Below are 16,818 nucleotides of genomic sequence, written 5' to 3' on the forward strand. Positions count from 1 at the left end.
TGCATTTTTTTTTTTTTTAGCACTGATAACTGTATTGGTGTCACTGGTCCCCAAAAAGTGTCAGTTTCAGATTTGTCCGCCGCAATCCTGCTAAAAATCACTGATCGCCACCATTGCAAGTAAAAGTAATAAAAAAATAAAATAAAAAGTCCATAAATGTATCCCATAGTTTGTAGCTGCTATAACCTTTGCGCAAACCAATCAATATACACGTATTAGGATTTTTCTTACTAAAAACATATTGGCTTAAATTGATGAAAAAAAAAATTATTGGGTATGTTTTAAAGCAGAAAGTAAACATTCAATTTTCAAAAATGTGGTTCTTTTTAGGGCAAAAAATAAAAAAACTGCAGAGGGGATCAAATACCACCAAAAGAAAGCTCTATTTGTAAGGAACAAGAGACATCAATTTCTTTTGGGTACAGCATCGCACGACGCGCAATTGTCAGTTAAAGCAATGCAGTACCATATCGCAAAAAAATGGCCTGATCATTAATGGGGTAAAACCTTTCCGGAGCTGAAGTGGTTAACGAGACAGAATATGGTTGGGCCTTGCAATATAGTTTGAGACCCAAAAGGATGCAGAGAACTGAAACGGCGTCGGTCTGTCAGGCCAAAAAGTGGGACTCAGTGTCAGATTTGTCCGGCGCAATGTCGCAGTCCCGCTAAATATTGCTGATCGCCGCCATTACTAGTTAAAGAAAAAAAATAAATAAAAACTGTATCCCATAGTTTGTAGACGCTATAACCTTTGGGCAAACCAATCAATATAAGCTTATAAAGGATTTTTTTTTTCTCATCAAAAACATATTGGCCTAAGTTGATGAAAAAATTTCATTTTTTAAGTTTTTTTTATTGGGTATGTTTTATAGCAGAAAGTAAAAAACATTTTTTCTTCAAACTTATCCCATAGTTTTTAGATGCCATAACCTTTGAGCAAACCAATCAATATACACTTATAAGGATTTTTTTATCATCAAAAACATATTGGCCTAAAATGAAGACATTTTTTAAGTTTTTTTTCATTGGGTGTGTTTTATAGGAGAAAGTAAAAAACTTTTTTTTCTTCAAACTTGTGTTTTTTTTTTTTTTGACTATAGAGCAAAAAATAAAAATCACACAGGTGATCAAATAATAAAAGAAAGCTCTATTTGTTGGGGAACAAAAGACATTAATATTTTTTGGATACAGCGCCACACGACCGCGCAATTGTCAGTTAAAGCAATGCCGTGCCGTATCCCAAAATAAATGGCCTGGTCATTAAGGGGGTAAAACCATTCGCAGCTGAAATGGTTAACGAGATAGAGAACGTGGTTGGGCTTTGCAATATAGTTTCTAAGAGACAGAAGGATGCTGAGAACTGAAACGACGTTGGTCTGTCAGGCCTTTAAAAAAAAAAAAAAAAAAAACACATAAAAGCGAAGAAAGGGCACAGCATCAGTGAAGACGCTCGTTAGTGGAATCATCCCTCACATGCGTACCCTCACCCTGTACTTTGACAACACAACAGACTACAAAACTCTAATTAATGACTACTTACAAAAACATCTCATTGTTGGAGAAGAGGATCTTAATTAGGACCTCTGACGAGCTGACGGCACGCGGAGGGGGGGGGGGGCATAATTAGCTGAAGGTATCACAGATCAGATGCTGGCTGAATTATACCCGTACTACGCTGTGATTTGTGACGCCGCCATAAAGCAGGTAGCCCGCATACCAGCGCTGGGAGAGTCTTTGAACCAGGGCGAACAGATGGCTGCGCCGAGGAAGACGGCGCGCTCGGTATAATGGTCGGGTTCGAAGCCTGGTTATTGCAGCATATTTTCCATATGAAAACAGTGTGGTGACAGATACGATGGACAATAAAAAATATTTAGCAGGGGAAGCCATGAGCGGAGCTGTAAAAGGCGGTACGCGCGGTCATAAATTAAAGCGACAGTAACAGTAAAAATGTGGCTTGTGAAAACATATGTGGGGTTATTTATGAAAGCCCTGCAACTCCAGGAAAAAAAAAAGTGTCGTCTTCCTCGTGCGTCTTACAGAGGGAATTTCAAGGCGTCTGCGGCACCTTTTCAAGATCATGGTTACTGCTTGGGTTCCGCTTTTTTTTTGCTCTCCGGATTCAAAAAGGAGCTCTGTCCCTCCAAAGAAAGCTCAACGTTTAATAAGAATGGATGACATGTAATAACTTTTAAAAACTTAAAAGAATATGAATTTTTGTAAGAACTTACCGTAAAATTCCTTTCTAGGTGTCCTCTGACAGGCGCAGCTCTTCAATGTTGCTTCACCAATGGGTTATGCGCCCTCTACAGGAGTAGACTAGGCAGTGAAAGCTTTCACTAGGCACGCCTATAGGGGCTGTCCTACACACATAACCCCTGACACACCTGCTCATAGATCGTTTCGTAGCAAGCAGTGAAAGAAAAAAACACAACCAACCCCAGAACTGAGGGGCGGGGGGCTGCGTCTGTCAGAGAGTAAATAATTTTAGGATAAGTTCTTACAAAAATTCAATTTTCTCATGTGTCCTCTGACAGATGCAGCTCTTTAATGTTTCTTCAAAGGCATGTCCCATAGCAGTGTAGGCATGAGGGGTGGGAAGAACGCAACCAAAAACCGTTTCAACAACGTATCAACAAAACTAGAAAACATAGCCAACTGGGCAACAGAAAGCTCAACCAACAGGGGCTTACCCCAAAACAAAAATTTACCCCTGAAAGAGACCATAAATCTCTTCAGCAAACAGCAGCCTGCAAAACCTTGCAGCCAAAGGAAGCATCTTGTAGAATTTTATAAAAGTGTGTACAGACGACCAGGTCGCCGCTTTACACTCCTGAGCCACAGAAGCCTGATAGCGAAAAGCCCAAGGCACTCAGAAGCTCTAGTATAATGCTCCCTCACGGGGAAGGAGGAACCTGACCCTGCAATGAATAGGCCTGAACTAGGCAGGAAGAAACTGATCTATGAGCACAATGTGTCAGGGGTTATGTGTGTAGGACAGCCCCTATAGGCGTGCCAAGTGAAAGCTTTCACTGCCTAGTCTACTCCTGTAGAGGGCGCATAACCCATTGGTGAAGAAACATTGAAGAGCTGCGTCTGTCAGAGGACATGAGAAATACTTCGCTCCACTCTAGACTACAAAATGTGATATCTATCCCAAAGTCAAACATGGAAAAACCAATCCCAAACCGGATTGGTGAACGGGGAGAGGGACGTTACGATACCAAGGAAGTATAATGGAAAATGTAGATGCAAAAGTATTTAACAATTATCTTTTGAAATACACCATCAACGAAGTGTGGAGGGAAACACGTTTCAAATTTATTCATAAGTTCTTCATACCTGCTTTTTTCACCAAAATGAAACACATGTCAGGTCCCAGAAGACTGAAGGACCAATCAGAAAGCACAGCACGACTCGTGCTTGTGCAGTTGGAAGCTGTCTGATGCCGGTTTCCCTCCGTGAAGATGCCGTTGCCTGCACCCTGAAGCTGAGTGAAGAATCAGTTCAGGTGAGGACATCGCTGGATCCAGGGGTAGGAAAGTGTCCTTATATTAATAGTCAGCAGCTACTCCACCATAGGGGCTGTGGTGTGCTCAGGGCAGCTTTGGCTGGTGGGGTGCGCTGGGGGAGGTTAGCTGGAGACTGTTTATGCCTCTCTCCCAGTGGCGGCCTGTACATTGGGGGCGAGGGGGCGCCGCCCCCCCCCCATCCATGCGTCTGGCCCCCTAATGTACATGCAGGGCGCTGGACGCATGGATTCCAATGGGGTTTTTTTTTTTTTTCTGAAGCACGTGATTAGAGCCAGGGGCTCTAATAGGCTTCAAGAAAGGGTGGGCTCGGGGCACAGAGCACTGCGTCCTGAGCCCACCCAGTTGTGCGACAATAGCATATGAATATTCGCTATTGTCACAGGGATTCTCCTCCTGGCCAATCAGGAAGCAGGTCCTGAGACCTGTTTCCCAAGGAGGAGGAAGGAGGAGGAGGAGGAGGAGACGCAGGTGGAAGCCTGACCCACGGAGGAGACTGATGGGGAAGCCGCCGCTGCCTGCCCTCCACAGGTCAGTTCAGGGTGAGCGAGCTTGCAACCAGGGGGAGGCTTTGGTGTGGTCCGTCTGACGCCCCCCACCCACCCCATGGCGCACCAGCCGCCACTGCCCTCTCCTCTGGTTTGCGACCTGGTGTGGGGCCTCCCGGGACTAGCTTGGTTCCTTAATGCTTCAGATAGACCAAACTGGGAGAAACATGACACTGGCGAAACTTCACTCACCAAGGGTGCCGGAGTTACTGTTATGAAAGCTACACATAGTTTTATAAGAATGCACATTTGAGTTATAAATGACATATGACCGCTTTTATCTTTTTGGTTTTCATGCGTACAATTTTATATTGTTGAATTCTTAAAAGTGGATTTCCATGTTGCCTCATTAATAGTCTTATCCGATTCTCAAGAATTTTTATTTTTGCTCTAATGTATAATTAAAGATTATATTAATAAAAAGTCAGCAGCTACAGCATTTGTAACCGCTGACTTAATTTTTTAATTTTTTTTTTGGGGGGGGGGGGGGGGGTGGAGACTTGAGCTCCTCTTTAAGGCATCATATTTTTATTTTATTGTAAAATGCCAATTCTCCTGACAGCTGCATTTTTTTTTTCAGACCAGTTTAGCAGGGTATAGTTTTTGGGCGTATATTAATTGGCCAGAATTTTAAAATGTTACTAAACCCAGGAGCCCGCACTCACTATATCTGCTCTCCCACAGCACACAGAAATGCAATTTTAATAAATATAAACTGCTAAATACCTTTTCTCATCAGCAGTATATAGCAGTCTTGTGACTTCCATCAGTTCCCAGTAAAGCTTGTAAGAGGCGTTTTCATACTGCACTGTGCTGCCCTATCAGGATCCAGTGACGTCAGCAGAAAGTGGGCTTCATCCCGCTGTCTGCTGAAAGTGGGTCACAAGAGTGCAGGATGAACTGAACTCCTATGATCCATAGAAGAAGTAAACCAGCTTTGGCTGTACTTCTCCTTTGACAGCCTCTGGGAAATTGTGCAGTGTGTCTGGGGGAATTTGTGACTATTCACTGAAAAGGGAATGTTTGAGGTCAGGTATGGATGTTGGGAAAAAAGATCTGACTCACAATTGGCATATTGAGATATTGAGGTTGAGTTACTAAAAATGTAACCACTTGCTGACCGCCCCACGCAGATTTACTGCGGCAGGGAGGCTCGGCTGCGCATAATCATGTAGATCTACACAATTGTATGCATGTGGTCTCGGGGGCGAGTGTCTAATCGCAGCGCGAGCCAGACCGCATGAGGAACGGGCTCAATCGGCCTCCTGCGATATTCGGGAAAACTGACAGGAGAGCCGCCTGCCTATGTAAACAAAGCAGGCAGCTCTCCTATCAGACAGGCACACTGAGATTGTGTGTCTCAGCTAAGCTCACCAATCTCTTTTTGCCTGTCACAGAGCCCCCCCCCCTCCCAGTCAGTAAGCATATTTAGGCATACATTTAACCCTTTGATCACCCCCCAGTATTAACCCCTTCCCAGCCAGTGTCATTTATACAGTGACAGTGCATATTATTTAGCACTGATTACTGTATTAATGTCACTGGTCCCCAAAAAGTGTCACTTAGGGTCATATTTTGTCCGCCGCAATCCCGCTAAAAAAAAAAACAAAAAAAAAAAAAAAAAATCGCTGATCGCCACCATTAATAAAAACAAAAAAAAATAAATAAAAAAGTCCCAAACTCTATCACGTAGTTTGTAAACGCTATAACTTTTGCGCAAACCAATTAAATACGCTTTTTGGGATTTTTTTTTTTTAACCAAAAATATGTAGCAGAATACAAATTGGCCTAAACTGTTAAAAAAATGATTTTTAAAATGTATTTATTGTAAATTTTTATAGCAGAAAGTAAAAAATATTGTGTTTTTTTTCCCCCAGAGATGACGCTCTTTTTTTTTTTTTTTTTCATAGCGCAAAAGTCTAAAAAACCGCAGAGGTGATCAAATATCACCAAAATAAATCTATATTTGTGGGAAAAAAAGGACATCAATTGTATTTGGGTACAGCGTCGCACGACGCCGCCATTGTTAAAGTAACGCAGTGCTGAAAAAGAAAAAAAGGCCTGGTCATTAAGGGGGGTAAAACCTTTCGGAGTTGAAGTGGTTAATAGTGCAAAATCTGGTGCAGCTCTGCATAGAAACCAATCAGCTTTCAGGTTTTATTGTCAAAGCTTAATTGAACAAGCTGAAGTTAGAAGCGGATTGGCTGCCATGCACAGATGCCCCGGATTTTTAACTCTCCAGTTTTAGTAAATTAACTCCATTGAGTCTTGAAGGACTGAAAGCGGTGTTCCAGCCTCCACCCTCCAAAAATTAAAAGTCAGCAGCTACACACACTGTACACATACTGAAGCTGCTGACTTTTAAATATTAGGACACTTACCTGTCCTGGAGCCCAGCGATGTTGGCCACGCAGCCAATGTTTCCATCGGCTGTCAGGTGCTGCCACCGCCATTGCCGGTAAGGGAGCCATTGACGGGCGGGTCCCTACTGCGCATACGGATTGGCTCGGCGGGGGGGGGGGGGGGCAAACTTCCGAGGGACAGCACCGAGGCTCTCCAGGAAGTTGGGAAAGGGTACCTGTCAAAAACTGATACCCGTTCCCCCCTGAAGGATGCCAAATGTGGCACCGGAGGGCGGGGGGGAAGTAAAGTGAGCGGAAATTCCACTTTTGGGAGGAACTCCGCTTTAAGGTATACTTAGCCCTTATTACACATATTTACAATGAACTCATTTCTTTTAGCAAATACAAGAAAATAAAATATGCAATAGGTGGCCTTTAATTTAATACGGCAATTCATTTACCTTGGGGTTTGTCCTCTGCTGAAGTCGTCTCTCTTCCCTTTCCCTTTGTAATCTCTCGAACTCTTCCCTTATCTCCGCTGCAGTTCTTTTCCTTTCCACCACCTAAGAGGGAAGAAGAAACAAAAGATATTTAAAGTACGTCTGAGGAAAAAAAAAAAAAAAATGCACACACACACAGTAATTGATCTGCTAGAAAACCATGGCGCTCACAACTTTCTGCGCACTTTGTGTTGCACTAAAATCCCAACCAGTAACAGACACAGAGCAGTGACGACAGGAAAAAAGACCAAGCGGTCCATCGAGTGCCTTTTTTCCCCTTATTTATATAGGTTTTTGTATTTTTTGTTACTTTTTTTGTATAGATCTAGGCTTGTCCCATGTTTGAATCCATTTACTGTTGGGACTCACCACCTCTGCCAAGTCCATTCCAACCATCAACTACTCCTTCAGGAAAATAAAACTTTTCAAGATTAGTTTAGAACTTTCCTCCTGCTAGTCCCCATGTTTCTGATCTTGGCTTCATAATAAAAATACTGTCCCTTTTGAACCTTATTAACCCCCTTGATGTATTTAAAGGTTTCAATCATGTCTCCCCTTTCCTTGCTTTCCTCCAGACTGTACATAGTAAATCTCCTTGCTTTCCTCTAGACTGTACATAGTAAGCTCCTTGCTTTCCTCCAGACTGTACATAGTAAGCTCCTTGCTTTCCTCCAGACTGCACATAGTAAAGCTCCTTGCTTTCCTCCAGACTGTACATAGTAAAGCTCCTTACTTTCCTCCAGACTGTACATAGTAAAGCTCCTTGCTTTCCTCCAGACTGTACATAGTAAGCTCCTTTCTTTCCTCCAGACTGTACATAGTAAAGCTCCTTGCTTTCCTCCAGACTGCACATAGTAAAGCTCCTTGCTTTCCTCCAGACTGCACATAGTAAAGCTCCTTGATTTCCTCCAGACTGCACATAGTAAAGCTCCTTGCTTTCCTCCAGACTGCACATAGTAAAGCTCCTTGCTTTCCTCCAGACTGCACATAGTAAAGCTCCTTGCTTTCCTCCAGACTGCACATAGTAAAGCTCCTTGCTTTCCTCCAGACTGCACATAGTAAAGCTCCTTGCTTTCCTCCAGACTGTACATAGTAAAGCTCCTCGCTTTCCTCCAGACTGTACATAGTAAAGCTCCTCGCTTTTCTCCAGACTGCACATAGTAAAGCTCCTCGCTTTCCTCCAGACTGCACATAGTAAGCTCCTTGCTTTCCTCCAGACTGTACATAGTAAAGCTCCTTGCTTTCCTCCAGACTGTACATAGTAAAGCTCCTTGCTTTCCTCCAGACTGTACATAGTAAAGCTCCTTGCTTTCCTCCAGACTGTACATAGTAAAGCTCCTTGCTTTCCTCCAGACTGTACATAGTAAGCTCCTTGCTTTCCTCCAGACTGTACATAGTAAAGCTCCTTGCTTTCCTCCAGACTGTACATAGTAAGCTCCTTGCTTTCCTCCAGACTGTACATAGTAAGCTCCTGAAGTCTCTCCTGCTACGTTTTATCCCCCCAACCTTCCAATCAGATTTGTTACCCATCTGTGGAATTGTTCTATTTCATCAATATTTTGTAAGTGTTGTCTCCAGAACTAGACGGTATTCTAAATGAGGTCTCACTAAAGATCAGGGACCTTCAAACTACGGCCCTCCAGCTGTTACGGAACTACACATCCCATAAGCCATTGTAAAACTCTGATATTGACAGACATGACTAGGGCATGATGGGAATTGTAGTTCTTGAACAACTGGAGGGCCATAGATTGAAGACCCCTGGTATAGAAGAATCAGGACCTACCTTCCTCCTACTGGTAATCCCTCTAGTGATAAAAAGATCTACACTATATTGTCAAAAGTATTGGGACGCCTGCCTTTACACACACATGAACTTTAATGGCATCCCAGTCTTAGTCCGTAGGGTTCAATATTGGGTTGGCCCATCCTTTGCAGATATAACAGCTTCAACTCTTCTGGGAAGGCTGTCCACAAGGTTTAGGAGTGTCTATGGGAATGTTTGACCATTCTTTCAGAAGCGCATTTGTGAGGTCAGGCACTGATGTGGAAGAGAAGGCCTGGCTCGCAGTTTCTGCTCTAATTCACCACAAAATTGTTCTATTGGGTTGAGGTCAGGACTCTGTGCAGACCAGTCAAGTTCCCCCACCCCAAACTCACTCATCCATGTCTTTATGGACCTTGCTTTGTGCACTGGTCGAAATCATTTGGTGGAGGGGGGGATTATGGTGTGTGTTTGTATTTCAGGGGTTGGATTTGGCCTCTTAGTTCCATTGAAGGGAACTCTTAAGCATCAGCATACCAAGGCATTTTGGACATTTTCATGCTCCCAACTTTGTGGGAATAGTTTGGGGATGGCCCCTTTCTGTTCCAACATGACTGCGCACCAGCACATAAAGCAAGATCCATAAAGACATGGATGAGAGAGTTTGGGGGTAGAGGAACATGACTGGCCTGACCTCAATCCGATAGAACACCTTTGGGAGATTGCAAGCCAGGCCTTCTCAACCAACATCAGTGCCTGACCTCACAAATGCGCTTCTGGAAGAATGGTTAAACATTCCCATAGTCACACTCCTAAACCTTGTGGACGGCCTTCCCAGAAGAGTTAAAGCTGGTATAGCTGCAAAGGGTGGGCCAACTCAATATTGAACCCTACGGACTAAGACTGGGATGCCATAAAAGTTCATGTGCATGTAAAGGCAGGTGTCCCAATACTTTTGACAATATAGTGTCTATAGGGGAATCAGGACCGCCTTCCTCCTGCTGGTGACCCCTCTAGTGATATAAAGATCTATATAGAGGAATCGGGACCTCCTTCCTCCTGCTGGTGACCCCCCTAGTATTGCATCCTAGAATCCTACTCACTTTTCCCCACTGCCTGACCACACTGTTTGCTCATTTTGCAATCATCTGAGTCTTATCTGTTTGTTCTGCCCAGTTTCTCCCCTCTAGATGATTGAAATGAGGGAAGGGAGATGTGTTCTGTAAGGCCCCTTTCACACAGGCTTTCCAATCAGGTCCGCCTGTCAGTTTTTCAGGCGGACCTGATCAGATGCTCCATGCACCCCTATGGAGCAATGGATATCAGCGGTGGCATGTCTGATGACACCCGCTGCTATCCGATCAGATCCGGTCCATGAAATCCAGATGAATGGAAACCCTATTACCCATGCGCCTGAGGATCAGACCGGCTGCAAAACGGACAGGCGGTCCGTTTTCATCCGATCTCCCATAGAGGAGAGCGTTGATCTGACAGGTCTGTCTCTGCAAAGTAAGCGGAGACGGACCCGTCATCCGCCTGCTCAGCGGGGATCGGCGGATCAATCCCCGCTGGGCAAAACTGAGTCCGCCGGGCGGAAAGCCCGTGTGAAAGGACCTCATTTCCATCCTAGGATGCCAATGCTGCTCCTACAAAGATGCAGTACAATAAATGAGCATTTTCACCTTAGGACAAGTCATTTTCAACTTGTAGAACCATTAGGCGAAAAAAAATTATTGATTTAAGGATGCAAATAAATGTGACCATCATATCTAAGGACTAGCAAGGTGCTGCACATTATTTTACGGTGTTTCTATAACTTTATATAATGCGTCAGTGTCCCACTGCGTTTTAATTCTAGTGGTCAAGAAGGTTTCAAAAAAGTTTTCCATAAATAAAACAATTTAAGACCACCTTCCACAACCATTGGGGCAGCAATTGGCTACACTGTATCCCTCGGTCACAGCACATTTAAGACCAACTTCCACGACCATTGGTCCAACAATTGGCTATACTGTATCCCTCGGTCCCAACAAGTTTAGGACCAACTTCCACGACTGTTGGGGCAACAATTGGCTGCACTGTATCCCTCGGTCACAACAAGTTTAAAGACCAACTTCCACGACCATTGGTCCAACAATTGGCTACACTGTATACATCGGTCACAACAAGTTTAGGACCAACTTCCACGACCGTTGGGGCAACAATTGGCTACACTGTATCCCTCGGTCACAGCAAGTTTAGGACTGACTTCCACGACCATTGGTCCAACAATTGGCTACACTGTATCCCTTGGTCTATCCCTTGGTCACAGCAAGTTTAAGACCACTTCCATGTCCATTGGGGCAACAATTTGCTACACTGTATCCCTCGGTCACAACAAGTTTAGGACTAACTTCCACGAACATTGGTCCAACAATTGGCTACACTGTATCCCTCGGTCACAACAAGTTTAAGACCAACTTCCACGTCCATTGGGGCAACAATTGGCTACACTGTATCCCTCGGTCACAACAAGTTTAGGACTGACTTCCACTACCATTGGGGCCACAACTGGCTACACTGTATCCCTCGGTCACAACAAGTTTAAGACCAACTTACACTACCATTGGGGCAACAATTGGCTACACTGTATCCCTCGGTATCAACAAGTTTAGGACTGACTTCCACTACCATTGGGGCCACAACTGGCTACAATGTATCCCTTGGTCTATCCCTCGGTCACAGCAAGACCAACTTCCACGTCCATTGGGGCAACAATTGGCTACACTGTATACCTCGGTCACAACAAGTTTAAGACCAACTTCCCTCCACGACCATTGGTCCAACAACTGGCTACACTGTATCCCTTGGTCTATCCCTTGGTCACAGCAAGTTTAAGACCAACTTCCACGTCCATTGGGGCAACAATTGGCTACACTGTATCCCTCGGTCACAAGTTTAGGACTAACCTCACGACCATTGGTCAAACAATTGGCTACACTGTATCCCTCAGTCACAAGTTGGAAAATATGAGAAAGTCGTTTTAAGTCTATCACAAAGTAGAACAGGCCAAAAATATACTAATTACTTAAATCTCACGGACACAGAAGACACATCTCCGAGTACATCTGAAATCATTAGATGATCTTTCAAAAGAACAGCTCTGAAGTTACTTTGAGAATGATCCGTCTTTTTTTTTACTGTCCGGCTTAACTTTTTTTTCCAAAGGACGAAATAATAAAAAGACAATAGCGCAGGTAATTAATGCGCAGAACCTTAGCCGACTCCCTTTTGTCTAAATATCCCTTCTTATCTTCAGAAGACACTAATGAGTCTGATAGAAAAATGTCTGCAATAGGGCCTACAAATCTCAAACTGTACATTAAGCAGATTATATCTAAGCGATAGAGCAAACGTTTCGCACTTGGCCCGTTTCCCCCGTCATCTTTTTTCTGCCAAATCCGAGCGACAGAAGAGAAGATCCTATTTTTAGAAGGACAATTTCTGAAAAATCAGCGGCTCGTAGATTTATCACTCGCCTGGTATTTCACTGGCAATGTTATCGCTTGCAAGACCAATAAAATAAAGGCCCGGCTTCAGAGTCAAATTATAGATAATCCGCTAACCTATTCGGTTAGCCTAAATCAATTTTACAGACTGCGTTTACTAATGCTAAAATACAATTTACGATGTACAGGAGAGGAAAAACAGGCATGAGGGATGCACCCGTATATTAAACATTCATTGAGAAGGTTTGACTGTTTAGAAGGCAAATAACACCCAATAAAAGGGATTATTTCTTATTTAAAAAGGTCTACAGCAAGTAGTGTTGATAAATATTCTTGAGCAGAAAGATAGTTTAGTTAAAGGAATATCTTCCTCAAATAATTCTTCGCAACAAGGGACGCCATTCAGTGAGCTACCAACAATATCCAGCAAATCATGCCATCTACTGTGATCTGAGGTATCAGAAATGTCCTCAAAGCAGACACAGCTCTATAGAGCAGTGTTTCTCGACCTTCAGAAAGCACAACACATTCTCCTGATCCTGTGGCACACCTGTGGACCTCTGGCGGCACACCAGTGTTCCGCGGCACACTGGTTGAGAAAGGCTGCTATAGAGGGTCACTGGGTGTGCACTTTCTGAAATATGTGCTGTGCAACTTCTTCTTGCTCCGCTTCCTAACACACCAAACATTATGAGAGTTCTAACAAATTTTTTTTTTTTCTCGTCTCTCCGCCTTCTTACCCCCTGCGAGGCCTCCAGTCCAGAGGTATAGTCAGGTGGCAGAGCAGGCAGACGACTTTAAAGTAGTTCTAAAGGCAGAAGGTCTTTTTTTATCTTAGTGCATTCTATGCATTAAGTAAAAAAAAAACCAACAAAAAACCTCCTGTGAGCAACAGCCCCCCTCATACTTGCCTGAGCCCCATCTCAATCCAGCAATGTTGCACAAGAGCCAGGAAGTCAAGGGACTCTCCCTCCTGATTGGCTGAGACAGCAGCAGACGCCATTGGCTTCCGCTGCCGTCAGAGTCAATGAGGAGAGAGGGGTGGGGACGAGACGCGACTCCGTGTCTGAATTGACACACAGAGCAGCGGCCCGACTACGGTACCTCCATAGCAAGCTGTTGCTGTGGGGGCATTCGCCAAGAGAGGGGCCAGGAGCGCTGGCAAGGTACCAGAGAAGAGGAGGATCCGGCCTCCCCTCGGCAAAACCAACTGCACAGAGCAGGTAAGTAGAACATGTTTATTTAAAAAAAAAAAAAAAAAAAAAAAAAAAAAAAAACCAAGACCGTAATATCAAATTAGGGCATGAAGTTGAGCCAGAACAGAGGACATCCTTCAAAATCTATATTAGGAAAAAGGGTATACATTATCTTTCACGTTCTCCTATGGCAGTGATGGTGACCCTTGGCACCCCGGATGTTTTGGAACTACATTTGCCATGATGCTCAATTACACTGCAGAGTGCATGAGCATCATGGTAAGAATAGTTACAAAACATCTGGAGTGCCAAGGTTTGCTATCACTGTCCTATGGGGTTAATAATGTTGGTTAGTGACTAGGTTGTCTCAGGAACACATCAAGGGGTCCCCATGAGTAAGCTCTGGTGGGCAGAGTGAAACGTGTTGGGGGCGTGGCTTGGCAGGGGTCCAGGCTGAGATTGCTATTCACTATCATACAGCACGTCTTGACTTGATATGCCCCTCCCTGGACACTTAGTCACTCTTTACCATCGTCTGGAGCATAAACCCTTCCCGGCCTGCACAGATTTCATTCCCATACAGCCTGAGCAGCTCTAACACATCCTTCATTCGCAAGCAATGTTGGTACTATACGGTCTAATCCGCACGGCGAATGGAATTCTGGCTGGATACCTTTGGGGGGGGCAGGTGAGGATGGGGGGGGATGTAATGTTTAGGGTGTTTTTTTTTTTCCTTTCTTTCTGATATATTGCATGTACAATATGTACTGAGTCTCTGTTCTCCCGGATCCAGGGTTGGACTGGTAACCCCCCCCTTTTTGTTATACAATTATTACTGTCCCAGTAGTCCCAGGCAGGCACAATACAGGACCCGATATACGAGCCTCACTCTATTGTAGCGTATGGGAGCTACTACCTATTTTAATAGGCAATGAGGATTATACAGTAAACATACCTGCCTCAAGACCAACCTTGGACTTCAATGGGTTGGAGTACCTAGTTATACATAGGACCCTAGTTATGGGATGTGTTAAACTTGATTGACATGTATCCACTTTGTTGTGAGTGCATGCTGTACACATTGCAGATGAAGCAATTGCATACCCCTAATAGCACAAAGAGTGAAGGTCTCCTATACAAGTACAACGCAGAGAGGCACTTTATGGTTTGATCTGGAGATTTTTTGTTTAATACAATTCATAATTCATATCGTCGCATCTGTGAGTTTGGTGGTCCGTCTGTCCTGCCCGTCCTCGGTCCACTATACAGTGTGAAATACCGGTCTTTTCTGGTCTCTTTGGCCCTGAGGAAGCCCCATGCGAAAAGCGTTGGCTTGCTGGGACCCCTAGACCGCATTCCATCAGAGACCCTATAACATTCTGAATGGGTCCTCAACACCCCCTTATGGGAAAGTATTTCCGCACTTGTGTACCTTTTTAATTGTTATGTTGTATCTATGTTGGGTTGTATGCCCCGATGTCATACATTTTTAATATGTACTAATAAACAAGGTTTTTATATACAACAGACTGATATTTCTGATCGTCCTTCTCCCAATTGGCCTAGAAAGCCTTATCTTCTCTTTCCTGTTGTTGTGTTTTGTAGTACTAGGGGTAGGGGCCCTTTACACTGTACTTACTTTTTCTCTTACAGAGTTCCTGCCATTTACAATGATCAAAGTTATCAGAAATGTCATCCAAGCACACACAGCTCCATAGAGGGTAACTGGGTGTGCACTTCCTAAAATATGTACTGTGCAACTTCCTGTAGCTGTGCTTCCTAGCACACCAATCACATTCAGAGTTCTAACAAAAAGTGATTTTATTCCCAACATGTAGCGAACATAAGCAACAAGTTTCAGGTGTAAAACTTTGCCCCCTTTATCAAGGCTCAGGAGAACGGCTGATGAGAAATCAAGACTATAGCTAAAACTTAAATATCTAAAGAAGCCTTGTCTAGCTCAGCAGCTGGTAAAAGTTTTTTACCAGCTGCTAAACAAGACCATGCTTCATATGATATTCAGTTGCAGCTATAGTCTTGAATTTTCATCAGCTGTTCTCCTGAGCGCAAAGTTTTGTCCCTGAAATGTGTTGCCTAGAGGAAGTGGCATGGCACATATTTTAGGAAGTGCACACCCAATGACCCTATATGGGGCTGTGAGTTTTAAGCTTAAACTGATTGTAATGTCTTGTTTTTTTCCCATAAAAATAACAGGTTATACTTACCTGAACTGTGCAGTTGGTTTTGCACAGAGCAGCCCAGATCCTCCTCTTCTCAGATCCATGGCTGGAGCTCCTGGCCCCGCCCTGCTGTTTAGTACCCCCACAGCAAGTAGCTTGCTATGGGGGCACCCAAGCGAAGCTGCAGCTCCGTGTATCCATTCAGATACAGAGCTGCCGTTCGGCCCTGCCCCCTCTTTCTCCTGATTGGCTGAGCTTGATTTGCAGCAGAGGGAGCCAATGGCACCGCTGCTGTGTCTCAGCAAAGCAGGAGAGTGAGTCCCGGATGGCTGAGGCACTTCTGAACATCGCTGGATAGAGAGGGGCTTAGGAGAGTATTAGGAGGGGCTGCTGCTGCACACAGAAGGGTTTTTATCTTAATGCATAGAATGCATTTACAACTCCTTTAATAAAGTGGGCAAAATTTGGCCCCTGAAATGCAAAGGATATTCATTACATGTTTGGAATAAAGCCACTTTGAGATCATTTGGAATGGGATTGGTGTGCCAGGAAGCAGAGCTAGAAGAAGTTGCACAAATTTCAAGCATACACCCAATGACCAACTATGAAGGGTGCCATTCAGTGAGCTACCAACGTTCTCCAGCAAATGGTGCAACATTGTTCCTTTTAGAGTTCATGCTATCTACTGTGAGTCATCAGAAAGGTCCTCCAAAACACACACAGCTCCAGAGAGGGTCACTGGGTATGTACTTCCTCAAATATGTGCAACTTCCTCAAATATGTGCAACTTCCTCTAGGTCTTTATCAAGATTAGTAGAACGGCTTTTGTCCCTTTCATCAGGGCTTAAGAAAACGATAGATGAGAACCCAAGACTATAGATAAAACCAAATATGAAAAGAAGCTTGGTTTTGTTCAGCTACTGATAAATGCTGCAACGTTTACCAGCAGCTGAACAAGAGCATGTTTCAGTCGATATTCAATTTTATCTATAGCCAATGAGTTCTCATCAGTTGTTTTAAGCCCTGATGAAAGGGGCAAAGTGATCTAGGATAAAACTAGGTGCCAGGCTGTCATGATGATCTACTAGTTTTAAAGCGGAACTTCACCCAAAAAGGGGAAGCTCCACTATTCCTCCTTCTCTACATTTGGCCTGTTTTTTTCTTTGAGGGGTACGTGACATTTTGACGGGTACCTGCTCCCCCACTTCCAGTCATATTGCCATGGTATTCTGAATAGAAGTTCAGCCCCCCTTCCCCGCAGCCTTCTGG

The 16,818-nt window shown here is 44.0% G+C and overlaps 1 protein-coding gene across 1 annotated transcript in view; it reads right to left on the reverse strand.

Moving 5' to 3' along the window:
- The window catches only part of DNAJC11 (DnaJ heat shock protein family (Hsp40) member C11), a 280,622-nt gene that overhangs the window by 167,635 nt on the left and 96,169 nt on the right, over window positions 1-16,818 (reverse strand). Inside the window, exon 4 of the mRNA XM_082273316.1 lies at window positions 6,882-6,983. Coding sequence (XP_082129442.1) covers window positions 6,882-6,983 — 102 coding nt within the window. The remainder of the gene's footprint in view (window positions 1-6,881; window positions 6,984-16,818) is intronic.

This window comes from Pelophylax lessonae (assembly GCF_965119305.1).
Source record: "Pelophylax lessonae genome assembly, chromosome: 12".
Classification (NCBI taxonomy): Eukaryota; Metazoa; Chordata; class Amphibia; order Anura; family Ranidae; genus Pelophylax; species Pelophylax lessonae.